Consider the following 12,211-nt stretch of genomic DNA (forward strand, 5'->3'; position numbering starts at 1 on the left):
AATCTTGTAACTTATTTATCACTCTATAGAGAATAACATCATCCGCAAAAAGCCTTACCTCCGATTCCACTCCTTTACTCATATCATTTATATATATAAGAACACATCAAGGTCCGATAATACTGCCTTGAGGAATTCCCCTCTTAATTTTTACAGGGTCAGATAAAGCTTCACCTACTCTAATTCTCTGAGATCTATTTTCTAGAAATATAGCAACCCATTCAGTCACTCTTTTGTCTAGTCCAATTGCACTCATTTTTGCCAGTAGTCTCCCATGATCCACCCTATCAAATGCTTTAGACAGGTCAATCGCGATACAGTCCATTTGACCTCCTGAATCTAAGATATCTGCCATATCTTGCTGGAATCCTACAAATTGAGCTTCAGTGGAACAACCTTTCCTAAAACCGAATTGCCTACTATCGAACCAGTTATTAATTTCACAAGCATGTCTAATATAATCAGAAAGAATGCCTTCCCAAAGCTTACATACAATGCATGTCAAACTTACTGGCCTGTAATTTTCAGCTTTATGTCTATCACCCTTTCCTTTATACACAGGGCTACTATAGCAACTCTCCATTCATCTGGTATAGCTCCTCCGAAAATAAGTACTTCAGATATGGTACTATATCCCAACCCATTGTCTTTAGTATATCCCCAGAAATCTGATCAATTCCAGCCGCTTTTCTAGTTTTCAACTTTTGTATCTTATTGTAAATGTCATTTTTATCATATGTAAATTTTATTACTTCTTTGGCTTTAGTCTCCTTCTCTATCTCGACATTATCCTTGTAACCAACAATCTTTACATACTGCTGACTGAATACTTCTGCCTTTTGAAGATCCTCACATACACACTCCCCTTGTTCATTAATTATTCCTAGAATGTCCTTCTTGGAACCTGTTTCTACCTTAAAATACCTATACATACCCTTCCATTTTTCACTAAAATTCGTATGACTGCCAATTATGCTTGCCGTCATGTTATCCTTAGCTGCCTTCTTTGCTAGATTCAATTTTCTAGTAAGTTCCTTCAATTTCTCCTTACTTCCACAGCCATTTCTAACTCTATTTCTTTCCAATCTGCACCTCCTTCTTAGTCTCTTTATTTCTCTATTATAATAAGGTGGGTCTTTACCATTCCTTTCTACCCTTAATGGTACAAACCTGTTTTCGCATTCCTCAACAATTTCTTTAAACCCATCCCAGAGTCTGTTTACATTTTTATTTACCGTTTTCCACCGACCATAGTTACTTTTTAGTAACTGCCTCATGCCTGCTTTATCAGCCATATGGTACTGCCTAACAGTCCTACTTTTAAGACCTTCCTTTCTATCACATTTATTTTTAACTACCACAAAAACAGTTTCATGATCAGTAACACCATCTATTACTTCAGTTTCCCTATAGAGCTCATCTGGTTTTATCAGCACCACATCCAGGAAATTTTTCCCTCTGCTTGGTTCCATCACTTTCTGAGTCAGCTGTCCTTCCCATATTAACTTATTTGCCATTTGTTGGTCATGCTTCCTGTCGTTCGCATCTCCTTCCCAATTGACATCTGGCAAATTCAGATCTCCCGCTACAATCACATTTCTTTCCATGTCGTTTCCCACATAGTTGACTATCCTATCAAATAATTCCGAATCCGCGTCAGTGCTATCCTTTCCCGATCTGTACACTCCAAATATATCAAGTTGCCTATTATCTTTAGAAATGAGCCTTACACATGGGACTTCGTGTGTCTCATCTTTAACTTTTCGTAGCTTACAAATTCTTCTTTCACCAGAATGAACACTCCCCCTCCCACCCTTCCTATCCTATCTCTACGATACACACTCCAGTGCCGTGAGAAAATTTCTGCATCCATTATATCATTTCTCAGCCATGATTCAACTCCTATTACAATATCTGGTAAATATATATCTATTAAATTACTTAATTCTATCCCTTTCCTTACAATACTTCTACAGTTCAACACAAACAATGTTATGTCATCCCTACTTGATTTCCAGTTCCCTGTTCCCTTATCACCCCTTCCTAGGCCATCCCGTTTCCCTGAATGTACCTCCCTATTACCCTTCCAAACAAATTTCCTAACTTATACGTACAACAGCGGTTCAAATGAAGGCCATCTGAGCGCAGATCCCTATCTCCTACCCACCCATTAGGATCTAGAAATTTCACTCCCAGTTTCCCACACACCCACTCCATAGTCTCTTTTAAATCCTCAATCACCCTCCAGTCATTATCCATTCTACACAGTATTCCACTAATAACAATCTCCGCTTTCTTAATCTTCACCCGTGCTGCATTTACCAGATCCCACACATCTCCAACTATGTTGGTACTTATATCAGCTTGCCTTACGTTGTTGGTACCAACGTGAAACACTACCACCTTCTCCTTCCCCTCCTCCCTCTCTTCTACTTTCCTCAACATCTGCCTCAACCTAATTCCTGGATAACACTCTACCCTGGTACCCTTTCCTCCACACACTTTCCCCACGTGTCTAACGATGGAATCCCCCATGACCAGGGCCTCAACCCTACCCACCTCATTTGATCCCCTCCCCTCCTGCTCAGCCCTATCTTTCCTGATAGCTGCAGAAGCTACTTCCTCCTCCCTTTTCTCCTTCCCATGACCCTGTTCCACCTGTCTTTTCCTATCCTCTACTCTACATTTTTCCTTTCCTACCTTTTCCCTTCCTCCTACTTCCACACATCTCAGCAACTGTTCCCTGTCCCTCATCTTCCCTCTGTTGTTCCACCTTGAGTGACTCGTACCGATTTCGCACAGACATCTGTCCTGAATTCTGATCCTGAATAGAGCCCTTAGACTGCAATCTCCTTCCCCTTAGAACATTAGACCACCTGTCTTCTACAACTCCTCCCTTTCCTTCCCCTCCCTCTTGTACACCTACTGTAACCTGTACATTGTTTGAGGGAGTCCTATCTTACTTCCTGTCTTCTGTGAGAACCCTAATTATCTCCCTCAAACTTTCCAACTCCTCCCTCATACCCCTCAATGCCTCGTCACACTCACAGTAAGTACACTCGTGCTCCTTAGCCATTCTTTACGGGGAAAAAATGAAATTAAAAGTAAAATAATTTATTTGCAAAAAATAAATGAACGGAGGGATATATTGTCTGGGATAGTACACAACAATAAGGTAATTAATATACGACAACACTACAATACTACTTAGTCGTGTTCTATTTTTTTATCCTACAACCCCTGACAGGATAAAAACTGCTGTTAATTACTGAATATCGAATGTAATAGCCTACACAAGAACTACACAATTCCAAACTGCAATTAAGCCTATTCTAATTACAACAACAGTATTTTAGTAAGAGTTTCTACGGATACCTCTACTACACCAGTAGCCTACTACACAAATATTTTTCAATAATAAAATAATCGCACTAAATTCTAATAGGATATTACTCGTATACTACTGTACAGTACACTACAGTAATTTTAAACTACTTTCAGACGTGTCCTAATTACGATACCGGTACCGTACAGTATGTCACTAAACTAAGCACAACAGAAATGAAATTTGCAAGAACTACTGTACTCAAAGATTACCAACGAAGCTAAATGCTTAGACAAATTTATTATTAGTATTACGGTCTAATAGATACACACGAAATGTGTTGTGAATAATAAGTTAAGTTAATAGTTGTAAAATGAAGGCAAATCCCTACATCTGGACCATTAGGTTAGAGTCCCTTTGTCGTTTCCTTCAACTAACGATTAGCATATCTTGGTTAGGAACCCGGGGAGAGTTTGTAGTGTCCCGGGTTGGTCTCATCTCAATCAAAGTGGAGGCGATAACATGGTCCATGTGATCGCGCCCACTTAGCCAACAGGTAATTGGTCCACGACCAAATATGGTCGTGGTGTTAACGAAGGTAAATCTGATACCTTCAGATATCAACGGTTCCACCACCCAAATGGAAGGGTGGTCAGAAGTGATAAATATTATGTAATTATTTTCAGAAATAATTTGCCAAATTACCGGCAAATCAAGGGTCAACAGATTTTGTTGTGTGTAAAAATTATTTTATCTACTTAAATAAAATGCTCCTTTAGCATTTGCAAGGAAACAGTTCCAGGTTCTTGTTCTTGTAGAATAGTAAACCCTCGGTGACCGTTTAAATATCCGTCCCCATTCCTAGGACGGAGCCTTCATAATATTCCTTTGATCTGAATATTTATAATTTGTATGTTTGATGATGAGCCTTAAAGTTAAAGTTTAGAGTGTCCCGTTCAACCCTGTAGTACTGATTGGATGGCGCCCTTATATTTAGTTTGAGATCTTATATCTCAATATATATTTTTTTATTGTTTATTAGTTGCGATGGATTCGGACCGTAACACGACCTGAGATAAATGCTGGTTGGGACTCAGGCTTTGAGCGGGTACACTAGAAACGAGTGAAACAGAGGATAGCAATAGCACGAAAAATATTTACAAAAATGAAATCTTTCTTTTGCAATGACTACTTAAATTTAAAACTTAGACAGAGGATGGTCAAGTGCTATATATGGTCAGCCTTACTATATTGTGTGGAAACATGGACTCTCAAGAATATATCAGTGAAACGCTTGGAAGCCTTTGAAATGTGGATCCACCGTAGGATGCTCAGGGCTTCGTGGGTTGCACGATTAACGAACCAAGAAGTACTCAGAAAGGCAAGAGCAAGTCGGGAACTTGTTCAAACAATAAAACTCCGGAAGATCTCTTACCTTGGCCACATCCTTAGAAATGACCGTTACCTCATCTTACAGCGGATTGTACAAGGCAAAATACAAGGTCGAAGAGGTGTCGGGAGGAGGCGAACATCATGGCTTGGAAACATCAAAGAATGGACTGGAATTCACAGTGTTGAAAGACTTTTCCACTTAGCAAGAGATCGTACTGCATTCGCCACAGTGATCGCCAACGTCAGGGGGACCTGATACGGTACTATGAAGAAGAAGCCATCGAAGATAAGGGGAGAACGGTCATAAGAACGCTTATGAGTAATGGCCTATGCTGACGACTTGTTCTTAATGGCAGATTGTGCCGAAAGCCAGCAGTCTAATATCTTGCAACTTGAAAATAGGTGCAATGAGTATGGTTTGAAAATTAGCTTTTTGAAAACTAAATTGATGTCAGTAGGTAAGAAATTCAACAGGATTGAATGTCAGATTGGTAATACAAAGCTCGAACAGGTAGATAATTTCAAGTATTCAGGATGTTTGTTCTCCCGGGATGGTAATATAGTGAGATTGAATGAAGGTGCAGTAAAGCAAATGCAGCGAGCTGGCAGTTGTGATCAACAGTATTCTGTAAGAAGGAAGTCAGCTCCTAGACCAAATTATGTTTACATCGGTCTGTTTTGAGACCAACTTTGCTTTACGGGAGCGAAAGCTGGGTGGACTCAGGATATCTTATTCATAAGTTAGAAGTAACAGACATGAAAGTAGCAAGAATGGTTGCTAGTACAAAAAAGCAGGAACAATGAGAGGAGGGTACTTGGAATGAGGAGATAAAGGGTAAGTTAGGAATGAACTCGATTGATGAAGCTATACGCATAAACCGGCTTCATTTTCCGGGTCATGTGAGGCGAATGGAGAAGGATAGGTTACCCAGGAGAATAATGGACTCGGTTATGGAGGGTAAGAGAAGTAGAGAGAGACCAAGACGATGATGATGATTAGACTCAGTTTCTAACGATTTAAAGATAAGGGGTATGGAACTAAATGTGGCCACAGCACTAATTGCAAACAGAGGATTGTGGCAACATTTAGTAAATTCACAGAGGCTTGCAGACTGAATGCTGAAAGGCATGACGGTCTATAATGATGTATGTATGTATGTATGTATGTATGTATGTATGTATGTGTGTACGTATTGTCCCCTTCAAATTTGGCCTACAATAAGTATTTATTGTGTCTGCGGGTGCGAGATTATTATTTCATTAGCACGGGCGATATTCCTCAGCCCTGTATTACAGAGATGGTCTCACTTGTTCAGAACCGGTGTCGTTGGCGAGGGGAGCGATGTATTGATTATTTATTGAGCTGTCAGCTGTCCCCACGTGATCTGCTGTGACTTTTATTTTGAATTTAAGTAAAGAAAGGTTCAGAGTACCATATAGTAATGAATAAGAAAGAATTATTTCAGTGGACGAGGTTCACCATTTATTTTTGTAAAGCCTACGATGTTAAGAATTTCCTTAGAAATGTTAGATACTAAAGATTGACATCACATTTGTCTGATGAAATATTAGAGAAAGTTTCAGAGTAATATTTATTGTACAAACACGACTGTGTAAAATTAAGTCCAATGGAGACATCTTTGAGTAATATTTTGATAAGATTTTGGTTTCATTAGTTTTTCAATTTAATTGAAGTAACGTTTAATTCAGTACATTAAAGAAGGAAAGTTTTATTTTGAGACACTAAATGTAAACATAAATCGGCCTGTTATTTCGACGTCCAAGATAAATATGAATCAGACAGTTTTTCACTTTCTTTCAACTTGTAAATAATAATGTCATTATTGAGAGGAGGTCCTCCCATGGAAAATTTCATTTTTGTTGTTTCATTAAACCAGAAGTAGGCTAATATCCATCTGTATATTTACAGAATTAATGTCGTCCAGGATATTGGAGAAATTAATAGCAGTGTTAAATGAACTGGCGGAGAAGAGAAAATAGTTTAACCATAAAGATTTATTATATTTAATGTGTTATTGTTGAGTGTGCCAGTTTGTAATAAATGTCAAAAACCTGTTGTTTGATATTTCTGTATTATTGTCGCTAGTCCTTGTCTCTTTCCCTGCCTTCAAAAATAAGCAAAGCCAGACAACGAACGGTCCACCCTTGGGACTCTCGTTCTCCTGCTGAGGAAGCCCGGTAAGAAGGGGGCAGTATGTATGTATGTATGTATGTATGTATGTATGTATGTATGTATGTATGTATGTATGTATGTATGTATGTATGTATGTACTGAAATAGCCAAATATATAAAATTTGCTTGTATCATATGCACTTTCAAACTTGTTCATTATTTGTTCAGGCATTATGAGGAGTATGCTAGAAAGCATCAAGAAGCAAGTCGGGATGTTCAGGGCTATCTCTCAAATCCCATTAATGCCTACCTGCTAGTCAAGAGGCTTACCACTGACTGGAAGGCTGTGGAATCTCAGATGGTGAATGATGTTGGGTCAGGTAATATATTAAAAGTACCTATTCTGTAAGGAATGGTTAAAAAAATTTTTGATGAGTGTGTTATGCATAGGTTGATTTTAGTTCTGGAAATCTCATTGCAGAAGACTTTCAGAATTAAGGATCTATAGTATCCACTCAAAATGAAAACATGTTCAGTCAATATATGTTTTCTTTGATTTTTATCTACTGTACTAGATGGTTGTATGTAAATAGATAAACAATCAAGTTACATGCCAGTAATTTTTATAAGTTGTTACATGTGTTTAATAAAATATTGATTACATCCCTCACTCCCATAATTTTGATGTTTAATGGACTTGGAGGGTATTGATTGAAACAATTAGTGTCAAGCAATGGCCTACCTAGTTTGAGAAGGCTTTCAATTCTTTGGTTTGTTTTCCACTCATATGTACTGCGTAAAATGAGAAACATCTGCATACTGTATGTTTCAAAAACTACTCCTTGCTTTCCACTTCACTGAGATGATGCTTAACGTCACTTTGTCAGACTTAAGAGGGACTGGAGTGCTGAAATTTTGTCTTAGAAATGGATTCTTTTACTTAAGAGTAAAACTACCTCACCCTACCTCCTAATATGTTTCAAAAATGCAAGTTATAATGTCACTAGAACCCTAAATACAGGAAAATTGTAAGTAGTATCTTTTTATAGTATACTAGTATAGAAATGCAATTTGTGAAGTAAAATAATTTCTTAATAAGTTATTTGGTAAGAGGAATGTGATAACCAAGTAGTATTGTCATCAAGGCAGCCATGGTTCATATCCCAGACAGTGGATGGGAGATTAAAAAATATAAAAACATCATGATCCTGTGGTTCAAATTCATTTTAAAACTGGAGGTGCTGTGGCTACCCCATTATTTCAATAGGCAGATGAAACTACCAACTTGGTTGCTGGCTTATAAAATTGCTGGAATTAGAAAACATGACAAATAAAAAAGAAAAATCTCATTTTAAAAAGTTTTATTTAACACTGTAACTACATTTCCCTGGAGCTTCAATATTGGCAAAATGTGACAAAGCCTCTGAAACATCAACTTTGCTGTGCTGAGTGGCTTAGGCGGTTGAGGCACTGGCCTTCCGACCCCACTTAGCAGGTTCGATCCTGGCTCAGTCCGGTGGTATTTGAAGGTGCTCAAATACATCAACCTCATCTCAGTAGATTTACTGGCATGTAAAAGAACTCCTGTGGGACTGAATTATTCTGGCACCTCAGCATCTCCAAAACCCCGTTAAATTAGTTAGTGGAATGTAATGCAAATATTATTATTATTATTATTATTATTATTATTATTATTATTATTATTATTATTATTATTATTATTATTATTATTATTATTATTATTATTGTTATTATTATTAAAATTCAACTTCCATGTGCTATTTTGTTGTTGATGGATAATACTGCTAGCAATATTATTGTCAGTCATAAATGATTATAAATACGAGTACATTTTTGTGAACTTTTCACTTGTAACAGTTACTGGTATCATGAGGAGGCTTTGTAGTGCCGATTCTGAAAGCAGTTAAAAATAAAATGGGGCTCTTTAGGTGCCTATGGATTGTGACAATCCTTAGTTTGTTCACAACAGCTTACATACTGACTGCTGTGAACCTGTAGTGAAAATGTGTTTATGTTTTGACAGGTTTTGTTGAAAAAATTACCAGCTACCGTGCAGTGCTCAAGTTTCCTGCTGATGAGGACCTGATGAGACTTCAAGACACTTATAAACTGGATATCTCATCTTTAGCTAGGGGAGAACTCAATGGAATACAGAATAGTACAGAATTATCTGGTTAGTAGAACGAATATTAAATATTAGGATTTATGTGAAACATTCAAGTAAATGCATAACTCAAGGAGGACATATTCAATAAATATAAAATGTCTACTCTTTATACGTTCATAGATTTATCATCAAATTGCTGACAGGGATCATCTCTTGGTATAATAGTACCTAGTTAGCTAAACTCAAGGACTGACATCCATGTGATAAACTTAAGCATAATGGGTTCCTTTAAAATTATTTTCCTTTACGTCACTATCGGAAATGATCCTTCTTGCTAACTCTTCACTCCTGCATGAACAGTACAGCTGTTGTCTTCTCATACAGGCCATACTCTGAGATTATGGGTGCACTGCTTTCAGCCAAGCAGGAAGAATTAGCTAGAGGAATTACTTTGAACAGGGAACATTAAAAGGGAATACACTGCAATGCCATAACACTCTGGGTATTAATATTCCACGTTCTCTGTTTGTTGTGCTGCTCTGAAGGAAAGAGGGATGTACAGATGTTAACAAAACAGAGAAATGTACTAGTCCATATCCCTTTTGACAATCATTGCAGAATAGGAGGAAGTACCAAGGAAACATAAGATGTAATTGCTCCATACTGACATACGCAGCAGAGACCTAGATGCTGGCCAAAAATTCATCATCACTGCAACCATGTCTGACAGTCCACTGCCATCTTCTTCATATCTGCATATGAATCACAATCTATCTCATCGACAGTGTTCTTAATATGTGATTTTCCTAGTCATCCCTGCACTTTCTTCCCCAGAACTTTGCTTTAACTTTAGAGGAAAGTCGTGCCTGAGTAGTGACCAATGAATTTCATTTTCCTCTTCCTGATTGGCAGAATTCCATGACTTGTTCAGTGGTTGTACCCTTAAAAGTTGTGTGAACTTCAGTCATTTTATCTTAATCTTCACTCAAATTTCCCTAAGGATTTATGAAAAACTCTTAACATTCTATTCATTTCACTTCCAGAGTTAGCTAAAACTGCCATTATTTGCAAAGCAGATGCTGTGGACCAGTTTACCATTGAATTTTACTCTTTTGGTTTTCTCTTTCATTTTAGTTACCGCACCTTCTGTGTAGAGGTTAAACTGTGTGGTGACAAAGGCAGCACTAGCTTACACCTCTTCCCTGCTTTGCCTCCCTTCTGGTTCCATTAATTTCAATTTCTATGGTCCGAGATTTATACATCTATGGAATAAGTTACCTGACTTCCCAATCCGGTTCCACTTTTGCCATTGCTTGGAACAAGCATTTCCATCCATCCATCCATCCATCCATCCATCCATCCATCCATCCATCCATCCATCCATCCATCCATCCATCCAGATCCATCCCTCCAGATCCATCCATCCAGATCCAACCATATCCATCCATCCATATCCATCCATCCATCCATCCATCCATCCATCCATCCATCCATCCATCCATCCATCCATCCATGCGCATTTAAGGCAGTCACCCAGGTGGCAGATTCCCTATCTGTTGTTTTCTTAGCCTTTTCTTAAACAATTTCAAATAATTTAGAAATTTATTGAACAACTCCCTTGGTAAGTTATTCCAATCCCTAACTTCCCTAACTAAAAATGAATATTTGCCTCAGTTTGTCCTCTTGAATTTCAACTTTATCTTCATATTGTGATCTTTCCTACTTTTAAAGACGCCACTCAAACTCATTCGTCTAATAATGTCATTCCCCGCCAACTCTACGCTGACAGCACAGAACATACTACTTAGGCTAGCAGCTCGTCTCCTTTTTCTCAATTCTTCCCGGCCCAAACTTTGCAACATTTTTGTAAGGTTACTCTTTTGTCGGAAATCACCCAGAATAAATCGAGCTGCTTTTCTTTGGTTTTTTTCCAGTTCTTGAATCAAGTAATCCTGGTGAGGGTCCCATACACTGGAACAATACTCTAGTTGGGATCTTATCAGAGACTTATATGCCCTCTCCTTTACATCCTTACTATAACCCCTAAACACCCTTCTTATTCTTCTTCTTATTCTCTTGTGTTGTTGAGCGCTGCACACCGGCAATTTACCCAGTCACCAAATGTTCACTCGCTTGAACACTGTAGTCTCTATTTTCTTATTATGTGATTGTTACATGTATGCGTATAGAACGATTGTTCATTATTATTAGGAGAATGTATGTTGAAATTACGAGAACTAGATACATCACATTTAGTAATTTCAATTGTGTAAGAGTATTCAAAGACAAATTTTATATTGATATAAGTATTCCGTGATGGCCAGCACAATTTCCGGTGTGGGATTAGATACTAGGCAAGAGACACATTTGGGAAAGGCGACCTGTTGTTCTAATAATCGTTGAAAGAGAATGTTTCGTTGTGAGTTAAGTGTTTTACATTGGAGAATAATGTGATTAGCATCCCCGATAGCGTTACCACAACTACATAGCGGTGAGTCATTTAATTGAAATCGAAATTTATAGGCAGGTGTGAGTACATGGTTACAACGAATGCGAATGATAGTGGTAACATACCGACGTGTGTATTTCCCTTTAGCAAACCATGGCCGTAAACAGATAGAAGGTTGCACATTAAAATAAAAACTACCCTTTAAAGTCGCAGATCCTTTCCAATCATCCTGCCATTCCTGACAAAGTGCATGTTTTATGAGAGGTTGAATAGCGGTAGCGGGAATAGCGATGTTACAGTTGAACCCATTTCCTAAAGCAGCGTCTTTGGCAAGTAAATCAGCTTTAATATTGCCAGTAATATTAGAATGGCCTGGAATCCAGACCAACGTTATATCCTGATGGTTTTGGTCTAGGTTAAATAATAGTTTTTTAATATTGAGCACATACCATGAACTTGGACTTTGAGGGGATTGTATGCATTTTAGAACATTCTGTGAATCAGAAAACATGATGGCTTTGGGTATAGCATGAAGTTAGACATGTAATAGGGCCTGTCGAATGGCAAATGCTTCAGCAGTGAAGATAGAAGCATGTTTTGGTAGTGTGAAGTTACCGGAGGTTTTAGATGAAAGTATTAGTAGGCTGCTCCTACACCTTGGTCATTTCGAGAACCATCCGTGTAAATACTTAATGTATCCTGATGAGGAGATAGGCATACTGGGAATGGAACAGAAATAATATGAGAAGATTGTATGCTTTGTTTGGTATTGAATCCGAATTG

General features: G+C 38.0%; 1 protein-coding gene across 1 annotated transcript in view; it reads left to right on the forward strand.

Moving 5' to 3' along the window:
* The window catches only part of LOC136859330 (prolyl 4-hydroxylase subunit alpha-1-like), a 642,002-nt gene that overhangs the window by 253,862 nt on the left and 375,929 nt on the right, over positions 1-12,211 (forward strand). The window contains exons 7-8 of the mRNA XM_068225777.1: positions 7,080-7,231; positions 8,896-9,045. Of these exons, the coding sequence (XP_068081878.1) occupies positions 7,080-7,231; positions 8,896-9,045 (302 nt within the window). The remainder of the gene's footprint in view (positions 1-7,079; positions 7,232-8,895; positions 9,046-12,211) is intronic.

This window comes from Anabrus simplex, chromosome 1 (assembly GCF_040414725.1).
Source record: "Anabrus simplex isolate iqAnaSimp1 chromosome 1, ASM4041472v1, whole genome shotgun sequence".
Lineage (NCBI taxonomy): Eukaryota > Metazoa > Arthropoda > Insecta > Orthoptera > Tettigoniidae > Anabrus > Anabrus simplex.